The sequence below is a fragment of the Mus caroli genome, chromosome 16 (assembly GCF_900094665.2).
Source record: "Mus caroli chromosome 16, CAROLI_EIJ_v1.1, whole genome shotgun sequence".
Classification (NCBI taxonomy): Eukaryota; Metazoa; Chordata; class Mammalia; order Rodentia; family Muridae; genus Mus; species Mus caroli.
Genome location: NC_034585.1, coordinates 10,594,801 through 10,611,345, shown reverse-complemented (window position 1 = coordinate 10,611,345; position 16,545 = coordinate 10,594,801). Strand labels below are relative to the sequence as shown.

Sequence of the window (16,545 nt, the reverse complement as noted above, 5' to 3'; positions counted from 1 at the left end):
GCCAGTAAGAACGTAGGCTCACTGTGACATGAGGGCCAGTAAGAACGTAGGCTCACTGTGACATGAGAGGTTGGGGATGGGAGAGGTGGAGAGGTGCTTCTTCATGGGGTGTTGGCCTTTATGCACACGTACACAGGAGCTCTTTCAAATGCTTGTGACAGAGAAGAACAAGAGTTTGGGGAGCACAGGTTCCTGCCCATCTCAGGAGAAGCTGGGGCTGTCATCCCTCTGTCACTATTACTTGGCCTGTGCCTTTGGCATTAGGGGTTTCTTGCTACACATAGAAGTCATCTGAGACACAGAAGTGTGTCTTTCTCAAACACATGTGGGCTACATGAAATCTAAACTCTGAAGAAAACAGTTGACCTTCTAAAGTAGCCATGATTCCAAGTGGCTCTTTCCTTGTCTGTCTCTGATGTCAACACCATGGCAAGCATGTGACCTCTGTAAGAAGAATGGGCAGGCACTCACTAGCGAGCACTAAGGTCCTTCTCTCTGCTGCCTCAGAACAGTCACAGGAAGTTGATGAGTCTTAGTCACCAGACAGAAGGATGAAGGAGCAGAGTCTGAGGAAGAAATCTGCCCTTTAGAGGGAGCCACTATGATGTCTAAAAATTTGCAATCTAAAGAAAAGAGATGTGTCATTTATAAATATTTTTGTGACATACAATACTCACCATGTAGCCAATACCTAACTGTGGTTTAAGTGTGACATGTGGTGCTTTGCTTGTTTGGGTTTGGAGTTTTGTTTTTTTCTAGACAAGGTTTCTCTGAATAACAGCCCCGACTGTCCTGGAACTTGCTCTGTTGACCAGGCTGGCCTTAAACTCACAGAGATCTAACCGCCTCTGCCTCCACCTCCACCCCCTAGGCGCTGTTTTTTATTTTGGTTTTTGTTTTGAGACGTCGTCTTGACTTGCAGCCAAGGCTGGCCTGGCACTATAGTGATCCTGCCTGGGCTTCCTGAGAGCTGGATTTACAAGCCACCTACCACCCCTGGCTCTGGTGGGGTTTTGTAAGCTTGCTTTTGTTTTTTTAAGTACAGATGAATTGAAAGCCAGTACTTCTTATGAGCCCTAGAACTAAATCTATTTATGTTTCTGTCTTTCTAGGAGTTTTAGTTTTAAACCAAGAAGAAAAATCAGAAGTTCCAATACCAGTGAAGAAGGGAAACCTGTCCTGTGACTCCTCACCCAGCAGCCCAGCATCTTCTGCTCCTGCTCCTGCTCCTCCTGGCCCCTCCTCAGAAGCCCCCAGGCCACTGATCAGCAAGGATGCAGTGGAAAGCCCAGCCAAAAAGCAGCCCAAAAATAGAGTCAAATTGGCAGCCAACTTTTCTTTTGCACCTGTAACCAAGCTTTAACTCCCATTTGAACATGGAATTAAATTAGGATGGGGGAAAACTGTCTGACTCTACACACAAAAACGGGCTTAAAAACCTCATTGACCCCAGAAGCCACTTTCATTAATGGTACCTAGGGAAATGATTGTTTTTTTTTTGTTGTTGTTGTGTTGTTTTGTTTTGTTTTGTTTTAATTTTTAAACTTTTAGATGAACATGTTCTTCTTTTATTTCTCCCACTTATTTGAAAGAACTCTTCCATTAAGGAATCTGTAATATTTTACCAAATTTTTCTAGACTATTGTGAATTGTGGTGGTTGGGAAGAAATACGCAGAGATCACTCAGCAGGAAGTGTGGCTTGAGTCCCATTGAGCAATCTCCATCATTTGTTTAAGCAAATGGATTTGTGGTTGTTCGAGAAGCCAAGCAAGCCCATGAGCCTGTGGGTCACACACTGGGGAATGAGTGAGTGGCAGGAGAGCCATTTTTAGGCTGACAGGAAAGTTCCTGGCTTCTAGGTGACTTGTTGGTGTGCCTTGTTTTTTATGTAACTCTGTCTGGTTAACCGGTGTAGCCTCATCCCATTTTTTAAAACATTTCCATTTGGGGATTCCATTTAAGAGCTTTCTAGAAAGTTATTTCATGCTTCCCTTCTCTGTCCGTCCCAGTTTGATAAGGATAAGGTTAAGGAAAGAAGATGGCCTCGATGTCATGTATTTAAAGTCAGGGTTTAAATGACACATTGTATGTTGAGAGGTGGTAATGGTAATAGTCTGATTTTTTTAAACTATGCATTAAATGTATAAATTGTAAATCAGCTGAAGTGCTTCAAGAGGCGTGGGTTAGATACTATTGCCACTAAGAAGAGACCAGAGTTCTATCTGTAATGTGAAGGCCAAGTTTGATCAGCCTATCCTTGTTCTTGCGATTTAAAAGTTGGCTGTAAATCTGGGAAGCTCTCCGTGTGAAGATGTGTGTCCATGTTAGTTCATCTTGACGTCTTTCAATAGTGTGTGGTTTTACTGTCAGTTCTCACTATTGGAAGCACGTTTGGGTTTTTGTTTTGTGTTTTTGTGGTGTCTGATGTTGGCATTTGAGAAAAGCCAGCCTTTGTGGGCACTGCCTTGTGGAATGGCCTTCTCTCTGGGTGCCTGAGGTATCCACTTATGAGTGGCTTCTCACCCGTGTTAGAGAGACCTGACATTTACAATGGATTGTATCTGTTGGGCGAAAAAGGCAAATCCATTCATGAGCAGAAAGAAACTGTTGGCACACAGTCTTCCACTAGTTAGATGACTTCTTTGGTGGGAAATGTTTATAATTTTTTTCTAGAAAGCCAGAAAATGGATTCAGATTTCATAGCCAGCATTTTGATAAAATGTCACAAAATTCAAGGCTGTAGAGAGATTTTTTTTTTTACAAGTTGAATTTTTTTGACAAAATCTTTTAAATGAAGCCATTGATTCCCAGTTCTTAGTAATATGACCTGCCCCGGATGAGCTGCACTGGAAACGTTGTGCAGGCTTGCCACTCTTTCTGTGCAAGCCTGAAGGTACTTTCTGCAGGCCTGAAAGCACTTCTTTCTGAGGCCTGATAGCACTTCCTCTTTAAGGCCTCACGGCACTTCCTCTGCAGTTTTAGTGCAGAGGAAGCAAAATGGCACATGGGCAGTTTCTTTAAGGCTTTTAAGCAGTGTAATAAAGTTGGTGTTAAGAGTGTGAGTTGCCTTATTTGCAGACATCCTATGGCTAAGCTTGCCTGCTCAGACTTCAGGTTTGCAAGCATAGAAGGGATTATGGATTTGAAAACACTAGATGCCACTAAAGTTACTTGGAGTCATCTCAAAGGTCGGGTTCTGTGGGCAACAATGAATAGTTGTGTACAGTGAACGGGTATGTGTTTGCCATTTGCTGGAGTTGCCCATATGTTTGGAGTGTGTGTGACTAACCCTTGCTATTTAAAGATGTGAAGACTTGATTGGAAGCACGCTGAGTGTGGTGTGCCCACAGTGGCCAGTCCAATCACTATTTCATCATCCAGAGGCTTAGATAGTGATGCTGTGATGTATGCACGTGGAGATGATGAGACACTTTTTCTGCGTGGAAGGATGTACCAGATTAAATTTATCTGTTGAAAAGACAAAAGTCATCACCAGAATCCCCTTTCCATCTTCCCATCTTGTACTGTTTGCTTTTGATGAGGCTTGGGGGACAAGTTTTTCTTAACTGTCTACTTTGTTTGAACATTTTTGGGGGGAGGGGCTCAAGTGCTGTTTGTGTGTTGGGACCAAACAGTTGTCAATAAACTTTATGAGCAAGCATCTGTAATGAGTGCTTTTGTTTGTGGGCGGGATTATAAACCAGTCTAGTCAGCTCGTTTTGGGTGACCTTGGTTTTCATCTCTCCGGAAATATTATGCATTTAAGCTGGAGTTGTGGGTGGTGAGTTGGAAGAGTGCTTGCTTGGCACTCACAAAGCCCTGGGTTCAGTTTCTGCCACCATATAAATCATCTGTCATTTCAGCACTCTGGAGGTGGGGGCAAGAGGACTGGAAAGTCATGTCAGCAACATAGAAAATTGTAGGCCACTCTGGAGTGTGTGAGGTAAGCTTACTTCGTTTAAAGCATTTAAGGGATGCTGAGGGCTGAAACAGGAGACTGCACTGTTGGTGTCGTATGAATACAACTTGGATTTTTCCAGCCCTGCAACCTGTTCCACAAGTGGAAGAGAAGCTGCCAGTTAGAGCCAGGATGAATCCTAGGTCTCCCTTTGAAACACATGCACTGTATCTGTGTCTGGTTTCTGCTCCTTGATAAGCTTGCTTTCCCATTAGCAAGTCTGGAAAGGAAGGACTGCCTATATAGCTTGAGCTGTGGAGTCCCCACTCCACCCCAATCTCTACCCCTTGGGAAGAACAAGACAAATTGCTTCTTGGTTTAAGATTTGGGAAAATCAGTGTTATGCACTTCCAATGACCACTGGACAATGCCTTCAAAACCCCCTTTACCATAGCAGAGTTTTAAACAAAATGTTGAAGAACTTGGAAAGATGGCTCAGTGGGTCAGGTGCTGACTGCACAACCATGAGATCCCCGTGAATCTCTAGCACACACCTAAAGTGCTAAGCATAGTAGCCAGGCCTGTAATTCTGGTGCTGGGGGCAACAAGCACATTGCCAGAGTTAGCAGGTCAGCCAGTCAGCCAAGCTATACCAGAACTAAGGTGGAGAGTAGTAAGACACCCAATGTTGATCTCTGGCCTGCATGTGTGTGTGTGTATATGTGTATGTGACTCCTTCCCAGCTTCTCATTCCTATGATTCTTTCTGAGAAAATCTGAACTCTATAGAGTGTGAGGTCTCCTTCCACATTCCCACAGCCTCTACACCTTTTAATTCCACCGCAGGACTACAGAAAACAATTGTTCATGATACCCCAAACATTACATAGATATATGGTCCATAAGGAGGAAGGTGGGGAGAAATCTGCACCCTTCCCCAAAGAGCCTTCTGTGTGGAAGCAGGAGGGAGCTGAAGCTGACTGACTGTCCTTGGAAGCTCTCAGTATGAGAGGGAGATTTGAGTCTTGTTGAAGTGTGAAGGGACCTAGAGCAGCAGTTATCAATTAACCTGTGGGTTGCAACCCCTTTAGGGGTTATATATCAAATATCTTACATATCTGGCAATTCATAATGAACACAATTACACTTGTGTTTGAATATGCTTGGCCCAGGGAGTGGAACTATTAGGTGTGGAGGAAGTGTATCACTATGAGTATAGACCTCCTCCTAGCCACAGAATACATAGTCTGCTCTTGGCTTCCTTTCAGTGTAGATATAGAACTCTTGACTCCCCCAACACCATGTCTGCCTGCATGCTGCCATACTTCCTGCTGTGATGATAATGGACTGAACTTCCGAAAGTATAAGCTAGCCAAGTAGACAGTTATGAAGTAGCAACAAAATAATTTTGTGGTTGGGGGTCACCATAACGTGAGTAACTGTATTAAAAGGTTTGTAGCATTAGGAAGGTTGAGAACCACTGACCTAGAGTGTTTTAGTTAAGCAGGAAGGAAATTGGTGGAGTAGTAGGGATACAGAGGGTGGTGGAACTGTTGGAGAAAGAACATCTAATTCATGGATCAGTCTCTTCCTATGGTAGAAACTCACTTCCTCCCGCATATATATATACTGGAAAATTTGCTTTATGTCCTGAGACCCTATGCAACTTTGGATCCTGGTATATAGAGAGAAGAGGAGTCTGAATTGTGTGTCATATCACACAAAGGATGGGAACCTAGAGATGTGGCAAATCCTATACTAGCAGATGCTACGGCTCAGAGATCCATCATGGATCCAGCCCTGGGGAGGTACAGGAATCTTGGGAAAGCACATGGCATGGTCTTGGCTTACAGAGCGGTATTATTTGTGGTCCCCTACAGCATCCCTCCTGCTTACCTCTTGAGAGCAGCACCCACTCTGTTAGAACCATAGCACAGCTCAGCAGCCTTCCTGTTTCTAGTTTCCTGCATGCTAGTTTGCTGGTGGCAGGTTCATTTATCACATGCCTGACTCTACGCTCCCCCTAGTCTTCTTGTGCCTGTGTCTTTCGGGCTGGATACTGGAGGTATGGAGAAATGAATACAGAGAGACCTGGGTTCACTCAAGGCGTGATTAAAACTCATTGGAGTTTTAATCTGAGCAATATAGCTACACAGTGAAGTCCCTTTCTTTGGCTAACCCTACTTTGCAAGGAGATTGAGTTATTCCAAGCTCCGCACTGATCTGTCTCCCTCACTGGGATACAAGGTTCACATAATCCATTTCCCAGCACGTACCAAGGACCACATTGACCAGGGGAATTACCTCACACATCCACAAGTTGAAACATGCCTGGTGTTTGTTTCTTAAGCTAGCTGGCCTCGGCACTCTGACCCAGCCATCTTGCTCACCTGCTGCCTTGTGCAGGACAGCTGAAGAGTTCTGCTGCCTGAACCCAACTCCATCACTTACATGTTATATGACTTTGAGTTCATCACGTCTCCATCCTGAACCTCAGTTTCCTCATCTACCAACTGGAGATGATGGCCCTACTGCCCTGCAGTATCGCAGTGAAAGGAAGCTTTTGACTGGGCTTCACTCTGCACAGTCTTTCTTCTCTGGCAGTTCCTGCTTAGTTTGTATCTATTCCCTTAAGTCAGTATGAAGCTAGGACTGGGAAGAGGGTGTAGAAAAGGGTTGGATTGTAAGAAAGCTGGCCCGGGTCCCTGGACTTTCCCATTGTGCCTGTGGGAAGGCACAGGAGGTTATCAAGCAGCAGACCTGGTTACATCGGTAGTTTTAGGCACAGCACGATCTGTCTAGAGGTAGAGACGAGACGTGGGAAGAAGGGCTGGCTGGTGAAGAACTTGAGATGTCCTTGGCAGGGGAAATGGTCTAGGAGACATGCCAACAGAGAGGGTGGTAAGAGGAGCCAAGGAACTGAAGGAAGTCTGTGGTCTCGGTGTCAGGAGGTAAGGCTCAGGGTACAAGAAGAAGGGTAGGCTGCATAGAAGAGTACTGATTTTTCTTTCCACACGAAAATAGCTTAGGAAGAATCTGTAGGCTGCTGTGGAGAGAGGAGTAATGAAGGGTTAACACATGGTTGCAGCTGATAAAGCAGTGACAGTGGCTACCCTAGGAGAGGGTACACTCTACAGATACTTATGACATAGGTGCTGGAAACATAGCAATTGAATAGAAATGAGTAATAGGTCAAAGACAAGAGGACATGTCCTAGGATAACCTTGGGCAGCTGAGAACAGGGGATACCCTTCCCTAACATGGAAATACTTAGAAGAAACCTAGTAACAAGTTAGACCAAGTCAACTGATTTTTCCAAAGATTTATTAGTGTGTAGGGGGACAGTTGGGGCTGGGATATTCTCATGATACAATATGAACGTGAAGATCAAAGAAGAATATTCAGGAATCCATTCTCTCCTTCTACAGAGGCTCCACCTCAGGTCATCAGGCTTGTATAGCAAGAATTTGACCTGCTAAGCCATCCTGTCAGACTGAAGTTGATTGCTTTCATCTTAAGTCTCAGAGAGTAAATATTTCAGAACTTGGGGGCCATGTGCTCTTTAATACTCAGCTCTACCATTTATCACAGAAGCACCTAAAGATGATATGTGACTGAGTGCAACTGACTTTTTTCTACTAAACTTTATTTATGAGGGCAAGAGAGGTTTTCAGTGGTCAGGAACACTGGTCGCTCTTCCAGAGGACCTAGGATCAATTCCTAGGTCCTGGCAGTAACAGCTGTCATAACTCCAGTCCCAGGGAATCTAATACTCTCTTGGATTCTGTAGGCACTGCATGCAGGCAATGAACAAATATACATGCAGGCCAAACACCCATACACATAAAATCAAAGGTTTAAAAAAAAACTTTATTTACAAAGACAGAGGTGGGCATACCTTAGATGGCAGCTTGCCAATCCTTGTTTTAGGATGTGTTACTTTAATGTGCACGTTGTATTCCAGTGTTGATTCAGACCAAATCTGAGTTTAGGAGGGATATCCAGGTCGAAAAACAAGTCTAGCAGTGTAGCTAGCTATCCAAGATGTTTGAGAAGTGGGAAAGAGAAAAAACCAGGTCTGGTGATGATCCCCAAGCATCAGGAAGGTTTAGCAGAGAATAGAAAGTCTATAACCCTTGCATTAAAGTGGAAAGAACAGGACAGCTACAAGTCTGAAACAGTCTGTGGTCAAGCTGGTCTAGGAACTCAGTTTAACTGACCAGAGGTACATGACAAGAGGTCATGTAATAAGAAACCAGAAAGGTGGCTCAGCATTTAAGTGTCATTTTGTAGAGGATTCTAGTTCAGTTTCCAGCTCACAGCCTCCTATAACTCCAGCTCCACGGAGATATCACCCAAAAACCCTCTTCTGGCCTCCATAGTTACCTGTATACATGCAACACACACACACACACACACACACACACACACACACACACACACATACACACACACCTGTAAATAAAAATGAAAAGTTCAAAATTAAATAAGTAAAATAAAGGGGGTTGGAGAGAGGTGCTCCTGGGAGGTAGGAAGCACACCTAGAGACTGAGGCAAAGCATATATATGTCTCTCACAGGCACCAGAGACCATGAGGCTGACTGACGGGCACCAGCCTGATGTAACCTAGGCACAAGCTTGTATTCCTGATGAGAGGAGGTAGCTTTGAGAGAGCATAAAGGACGGATTAACGGATTCAAGAAGTTTGCCAGTGGCTCAGTAGTAGAGCACTAACATGTACAAGTCCCAGCCCCAGAAGGAAAACAGATATATTCAGGAGGCAACTGGAGATTAGGAAGATGGACACGGCATGTCTATGGCCACCTCTAAAAAAGAAAGCTAGGAAGATGCTAAGAAAGATGTCGATGAAGGCAGAGGGGTGTTTGTTTAAATGGGAGATGTGTTTAAATGCAGTAAGAAGAAAGGACTGTCGGGGATAGAGGAGCATGCGCAATGAACGGTGATTTCCCCACCATAGGATTCAACTATGCCATAGGATTCAACTATGGAGTCCTGCCGTCTCCTCAACTGTGCAGTGGGGATAGTAATAGGATCTGCCTGATGGGAGGTGCTAACAAGTCGATGTGTGTATGGTACTTAGTGCCATGAGTAGGATTCCTGTTGCCATCCTCCTTGATGCCTTCCAGAAGGATCAAGTCTGGGTGTGGAGTGTCCCATGATCTTCAAGATTCCCCAGCTTTGTGGTAACCCTGGTGATCCAAGATCATCATTTCTCATTTTCATCTGGTCCTGTCCTGCTTAAAGCCCAAATAGATGTTTGTCAGCTGTTATAGTTTTGTATATGAGACACACTGTGTATGTGTGTATGCACATGTGCAAAGCTGCCCACTGGATGTCAGAGGACAACTTTCAAGAGGCAGTTTTCTCTCTTAAGACAGGGTCTTTCTTGCCTGCTGTGCTGTGTATTTCAGGCTCCCTGACCAGAGAGCTTCCGGTTGAGTATCTTGTTCCTGCTTCTCCTCTCCTGTAGGAGTGCTGGGATTGCAAAGGCCTTCTATTTCATCTGGGTTTTTAGGTGGGTGTGGTGGTTTGAATGAGATGTCCCCCATAAGTCTTGTGGCTTTGAATACTGGTTGGCTCCTGTTTGGTGGCTGTCTCTGGGGGGTGGGGGGAAGGGATTGGGAGGTGTGGTTTTGCTGGAGGAAGTTGTCACTGAGTATGGGCTTTGAGATTCCAAAAGACCCCTCCCATTCCTAGTGTGCTTTTTGTTTCCTCTGTGATTCAAGATGTGCTCTCTCATCTGTTCCTGCTGCAAAGCCTCACTGCATCACCATGAACTAGAACCATAACCCCAGTTAAATGTTTTTTAAAAATCAGTTCCTTGATCATGGTGTTTTTTCACAACACTATAAAAGTAACGAATGCAGTGGGATATGGGCATGAAACTTAGATTATCAGCTTATGTGACAAGTAGTTTTACCCAGGGAACCATCCTGCTAGCCCTAGATACTCATTTTCAAAACCAGTAAAGGAATAGCAGGAATATAATACAGGTCTTCTAGGAACTCGGTGGGAGTACTGGATGCTGGGGTTAGTGGGGTAAGTACTGAAGGCAGGATATCTGTGAGGAATTGGTTCTCGGCCCCTTGGCTTGCTATGTTTTCCATGTGGAAGGGACAACAGAGCCCTCTGTGTGGTCTCAGTGTTTTGAGTTAGAGTGTGAAGGAGTCTAAGAAGTTGGATAAGAAATCTGACCTAATTTCATGTCTACCTGTGATGGTTCATCATATCAGCTTGATTGGATTAAGAGGTACCTGGGGGATCAATAAGGCATACCTCTAAGTGTGTCTATGAAGGTGTTCTCAGAGCAAGAAGACCTACCCTGAATGTGGTAGAACCCCATCTTACAGTTGTGGGATCCCAAAAGGACTAGCGGTGGGAAGTGAGATGAGACAGGCATTGCTACCCACGGTGAAGTGTGGTGCTCTTCCAACATTTGGACACTGCCATCCTGTCCTGCTCAAACATATAGAGCTAAACAACCTTGAACATATCAATCTGAAGACTTTGAACCCAAAGTCTTCCTCCTTTAAGGTGTTTGTATCAGATATTCTGTCACAGCAAAAAGGCTAAGTGAAGCAGCCTGGACTTTAGAATGTTGTCTTAACTGAAGTAGGAGCTTTGCATAAGATTATAAAGTCAGACTGAGCTAGGGGGCTGTAAACCATCAGTGGTGTCTCATGATGAGAGGGGATACACAGAGGAGAATCCCTGGAGACAGAGGTAGGGATGAGAACATTGAAGCCAACCAAGGTCCAAGATTTCTAGGAACTAGATGAAGCAAAGAGGGCCTCTGCACATACATAGCCTTGGCAAGGAATTATGAAGAGACCCCTTTGGCTGGATTTCTGTGGTGCTAAGTCCCCATTTTGTGCTCACTTTTTTATTGTGGTTATTCTAGGACTCCCATGTAACCTAGTATCACACATGGTCTAGAGTACTGAAGGAGGACACAGTGTCCTCTAAGGTCAGTATTTTGATAAACGTCCATCTTCACTGTTAGCTTCTCAGGGTGTAGCATGTGGGCCGAAGGAGAAACTCACATGAGACAGCTTGCAGGGCCTGATGCACACTCTCTACCTACCAAAATGCCAAGTCCCACAGCTGGAACTGCAGTCCCCTCCATTGTGATGATACTATGTGATGATACTTATTTTTTTGTTTTTGTTTTTATTTTTGTTTTTTTGAGATGGAGGTCTTATTTAGCTTTAACTTTAACATGTAGCCAAGGATGGCCTTGAACTTCTGAACCTCCTACCTCCACTTCCTCCCTTTCTCCCAGTTCTATGAGTCAAGACTTGCACTACTACATCCAGTTTACACACAACTTGGGATGGAATCCAGGGCTTTCTGCATACAAGACAAGCACTCTACCTACTGAGCTTTATACCAAGCCAGATTTACAAATATTTTGAAAATTATTCTAATTAATGACCAATAATTTTTCTTTTTCTTCTAGTTTATCTTTAAAAAAAGAAAAAGACAAAGACAAATTCAGGTGAAGATTTAGCTCCTCAGGATGTTGGTCATGACCTCATTTATGATATGGGAAAACGTAGGGATGGTCTAAATGTCCAGTATTGAGGCAATGGTAAAATAGACAATAGTATATCCACAAGATGGAGTACTAAGCAGCCATTATAAATATGAAGCATGTTTAATGTTAACAAAGAACTTTGAATGATGGAGGAGGAGCCTACTTGGTATAATAATAACTGAAAAGAAAGCTGGGTATAAAATGTTTCAATATGATGCAAATCATGACAAAAGAAATTTATGAGAAGACTTGAGGACAAGGGTCAAAATATCAGAGGTCACAAGGAAAATTGTGAGTAGATAAATTTTTTATATACTTTCTGTACTTTTAAAATGATTTTCTAAGTAGATGAGTTATATCTATAATTTAAAAAGGTAAGAACATATAAGATGTTGTGTGTGTTTTTCATTTTTATTTTCTCTGATGGATAGTTTGCACATCAGCAAATCTCGACTGGTGCTAAGTACTTAGGCCAGTCATAACACACATACACGCACAGAGTTCACACAGGCTGTGCTGGGCTGGCCATTTAAAATGTACATCAAGTTACACAAGACAAATTGTGGGGCTGGTTCAAACACACCACCAGACAATGGGACATAGTTGGGTCAGGCTTCCTGTCAGTGTGTGTTGGGCCAGCAGTGTGACCTTCCCACTTGTACTCATTTGCAGCAGCCCTGGGTGAAGAGGATGTGGGTTGGCATCTTTTCTGGGTCCCCTTCTCATTCACTCTGGTCTTGATATTGGTCCCTGCAGTTCTCTGCTACCTGGTCCAAGCACTGGATCTGCTTTTGGTCACAGCTCCCTACTCTGCTCAACTGTGGGCTGGACATGGCAAATCAAGGAAGAGCCTGGAGTCTGGCAGATACACACCAGGCTGGAATGGAGCAGGAGGTGTAAACCCAACACCACACACACTCAGCTTTCATAGACAGGCCAGTGTCTTTAGGGAAGTGATTACAATGGAGCCTAAGAGGTGTGTGGGCTGAGTGGAACCCTCCAAGCTACAGTCCCTGGGAGAAGGCAAACAGGGAACGGGACTTGTATCTGACAGCAAAGCTGGGAGGGTAGGTGGGGAATGGGTCCAACACTGTGCTAGATTATTGAAATTCACAGCTATACACACCTGGGGCTATGCCCTTGCCCAGTTCGTTTGCATGGTAGGTTAGATACACCTAGAGAAAAGTGAAGGTATATTGTTTTAAGGGAGGGGCTTTCTTGGTGGTTAGATAAATGATAAGACAGACTCCTGGGTTGGGCATGCTCTGGGGAGGGTCATGCGACAGTGAGGGGCTCTCTATTGCTACACGCTGTACAGACTGGGCCCACCTGCCATACCCATAGCCCCTGATAGCAGTCATGGGCTTGCTGTCAATCCCTTCTGCCTTGGAAAGCTCTTGTACCCCTGTGAAATGGGGGCTATGAGGACAAGAGGGTGGGAGAGAGGGTCCCCATAGCTCTGGGGCACCCACATAGGGGCTACATGATGTTGCACTGGGTGGTCCCACAGCAATCCTTGATGAGTGCCAGCCCTGTCTTGGCCACTGTTGGCTTGCTAGGTGGGGGCTCTGCCTTCTTCTCTGCCCGGGAGCCTGCAGCAATGGAAAAGCAGAGAAAGAAAAACAGATAAAGGTAAGGAGAAGAAAGCCTTGGCTATTGGCAGTCCAACCCAACCCTACCCAACCCAACCCAAGCCATAACCAAGCCTTATCCTGGCGGGGTAGAGAACTGCATTTCCTGCCCATCATTCCTGGTCCCTCTTGTTATTCATTCTTTAGGTTCCAAGTGCATGTCAGCCTATCTCCCAGTCAGCTCCTCTCATCACATTAGCTTCTAGCACAGGATAGATGGAAAGGTTTGTTCAAGGCAATTCAACATGAGAGTTCATACCTTTCAATTTAGGAAAATGCTCATGTTATCTTTTCAGAACACTGGTCATCCTCTTCAGAATACCTATTAGATGTAAGTTACAGCTTGCCATTCAGTCTCCTCTGTTTGTAGAAGCTGCTCTAGTTTCCACTACTGACTGTTGTTCAGAACAGGGCGCCCCTAGACTCAAGGCTGAGCAATCTGCTCAAGGCTGCCTTACATTTTAAGAAGCATACTTTCAAATGTGTTTCCTTATTCTATCCACTTATTTTTTTCCAGTGGAAGTTTTATTGATGAGATTAATGTTTCTGAAAGTCTGTTTATTCTTCTCCATGTGTCATTCTACTTCATCTTGGGGTTTTGTTCCTTGTCTCTTTAACAATTTCAACATGCTTAGATCACTGTCTCCTTAAGATAGTTCCCTTCATAAATCTTTTAAAAAGAAAACGTTATATATTTCTTGTTTAGTTTTTTGACACAGGGTTTCTCTATGTAGCCCTGACTCTCCTGGAACTCACTCTGTAGAATAGGATGGCTTTGAACTCACAGAGCTCTGCCTGCCTCTGCCTACCAAGTGCCAGGATTAAAGGCGTGTGCCACCGTGGTCCTGTTCTTTATTCAGAATTTATGTGTGTGCACATATATGAGTTGGGGGCATGTGTCTGTGGAGGAGAGAAGACAACTGTGGAGTTCTCTCCTTTCACATTTACGTGGGTGCTGGAGATCAAACGCAGGATGTCGGCCTTGTGCACCAAGTGTCTTCATTCACTGAGCCATGTTGCTGGCCCCTGACAGTTCTCTTCTATAAGGTTCTTAGAAAGCCATTTCTTTGTTGCAGTCATTGACTCCAATCATGGTGATTCAATTGTTCATGGGTTTCAAATTTTTACTATGAGGTAATTTTCTGGTGAAGGCTGCATGCACAAGGTGTGGGTGGCCATTTTGAGAATTTTTACAAGCCTAGTTTTTTGGTGCCACCCATTAATGACCTGTGCAAACAAAGTTGTTAAGTGTGGAGAATACAGAAAGGATTCCTTCTCCTTACTTGTCACTAAAACCACAAGGCATACAGCCCTGCCTACTGTCAGTTTCTTCATAGGCCAGACTCTTCTATAAAATGTCAAATAGAAAGATTCTGCCTAATAGCATGGTGAAAGGGCATAAACATGTTCCTTCTACATAGCAGTATGGATAAAGTAACTATTTTAACAAGAAATTAAAACACCAAATGAACACCACTTGCAAAAGACTTGATATGTGGCCAAATTTCCACCACTGATTTTATAATGCTGTCCCAAGATTAAAAAAAAAAAAAAGGTCTAAAGGATCAGTCTGCACCTGAAATGTATGTATTTAGGCACAAGGTGTGATGGCTATTCTCAGCTGTCAGCTGGACTACACCAGAATTAACTAAAACCCAAATGGCTGGGCACACCTGTGAGGGTTTTATTCTTTTTTTTTTAAATTAGGTATTTTGAGGGTTTTATTCTTAATTAAATCATTTGAAGTGGGAAGATTTATTATTCTGGATCTTTGAGGTAGGAAGATACACTGTTAATTCAGATCTTTTGAGGTAGGAATATCTACTTTTAATCTGGTCCACACCTTCTATAACAGTCTATATAAAGGACATGGAAGAAGGAAGCTTTCTCTCTTTCTTTGCCTCTTTGTTTGCTCTCAACAGCAAGCCCATTCTTTCACTAGCATTAGAGTCTACTTCTGGATTCCAGCATATGCTGATGACCAGATAAGACATCCAGCCTCGTGGAATGGACAAGTGCTGGATTCTTGGACCTTCCATTGGTAGACAACCATTGTTGGACTAGCTGGGTCTCATATATGTATGTATGTGTATATACGTGTTGTGTACATATGAATGATATAGATTATACCATATATATGATATATATATATATATATATATATATGTACATACACACACACACACACACACACACTCAAAGAGGTATTTATAAGTTCTATTCCTCTAAAAAAATCTAATACACAAGGAAAAGGTTGGCATTACCTTGGTTAATTACAAGCTCTGGTTCTAGGGATCTGGCCAATGAAGAGGGCCTATTTCTTAGAGTATGATGGTTCATATGAATTTTTAAATTGATTGTCTGAGCATTGTCTAATTAGAAAAGCACACCCCTAGGTGTGTATATGGTGGTAATCCAGAGAAGGTTAGAATGTGAAACTCTGGCCTAATCAACAGAATCATCCCTTGAAGGATTCTTTTTCTTTTTTCTTTTTGTTTTTTCAAGACAGGGTTTCTCTGTATAGCCCTGGCTGTCCTGGAACTCACTCTGTAGACCAGGCTCGCCTCAAACTCAGAAATCCACCTGCCTCTGCCTCCCGAGTGCTGGGATTAAAGGCGTGCACCACCACGCCCGGCCCCCTTGAAGGATTCTTAATGTGATGGCATCCTTAGAGGTGGAAGAAAGTAGAGGATTCCACTTAGGGAACTGGGTTACTGGGGCATGCCTTTGGGGGATACATTTATTCCGGTCCCTTCCTATGATCTTGTTTTTTCTGACTCCTAGACATCATGTCAACTGTTCTTTTCTATCATACTCCCTCCATCATGTTGGACTGACACCTCTGAAACAAGGAGTTCAAGTAAACCTTTCCTCCTTCAAGTTGTTCTTGCAGGTCCAGTACCCGGGGAAAATAGAGCTAGTGTTCAAGAATATGAATGATGGGAAGAAAGAAAGGCAGGTCTAACAGTGCTGTGCCCCTGAGGCCTGGGATTTTCTTCTTTCTTAACTCTTCCATTTTCTGCTTAGTCTAAATTTAACTAGTGCATATTTTTTCTTTTTGAGACAGGTTCTCACTATGTAACCCCGGCTAGCCTGGAACTTTCTATGTAGACCAAGCTGGCCTTGAACTCACATGAACCTACTTGTCTATGCTTCCCAAGTACTGGGATTAAAAATATACACCACCAATATTCAAGGATATTGACTTCTTACAATGAAAAGAGACCTCACTGATATAGCAATTAGAAATATCTGCCAATCATTGCATCAAAAAAGTAGTGACTCAGGATCCCTGATCACTGTAACACCTGGATGGACATGAGGTATTCCCAAACTTGTCTCAGACAAAACCCTTTCTTCTCTGAGTGTCTCATAATTAATAATTATTTTCAGAATTGTGTTTCTGGCTCTTCCGGTCAGAAAAGCACCTGGGTAGCTAGGGCGCAGGGTCGGCTGAC

General features: G+C 43.6%; 2 protein-coding genes across 3 annotated transcripts in view; one reads left to right on the top strand and one right to left on the bottom strand.

Annotated features, from left to right (window-relative positions):
- Window positions 1-3,664, top strand: part of Marf1 (meiosis regulator and mRNA stability factor 1) — a 50,606-nt gene extending 46,942 nt beyond the window's left edge. For both annotated transcript variants that reach the window (XM_029470325.1, XM_021184552.2), the window contains one exon: window positions 1,113-3,664. In XM_029470325.1, coding sequence (XP_029326185.1) covers window positions 1,113-1,363 — 251 coding nt within the window. In that variant the 3' untranslated portion in view covers window positions 1,364-3,664. The remainder of the gene's footprint in view (window positions 1-1,112) is intronic.
- An 8,187-nt stretch (window positions 3,665-11,851) lies between these two features.
- The window catches only part of Bmerb1 (bMERB domain containing 1), a 123,953-nt gene continuing 119,259 nt past the window's right edge, over window positions 11,852-16,545 (bottom strand). The window contains exon 6 of the mRNA XM_021185296.2: window positions 11,852-13,048. Coding sequence (XP_021040955.1) covers window positions 12,936-13,048 — 113 coding nt within the window. The 3' untranslated portion in view covers window positions 11,852-12,935. The remainder of the gene's footprint in view (window positions 13,049-16,545) is intronic.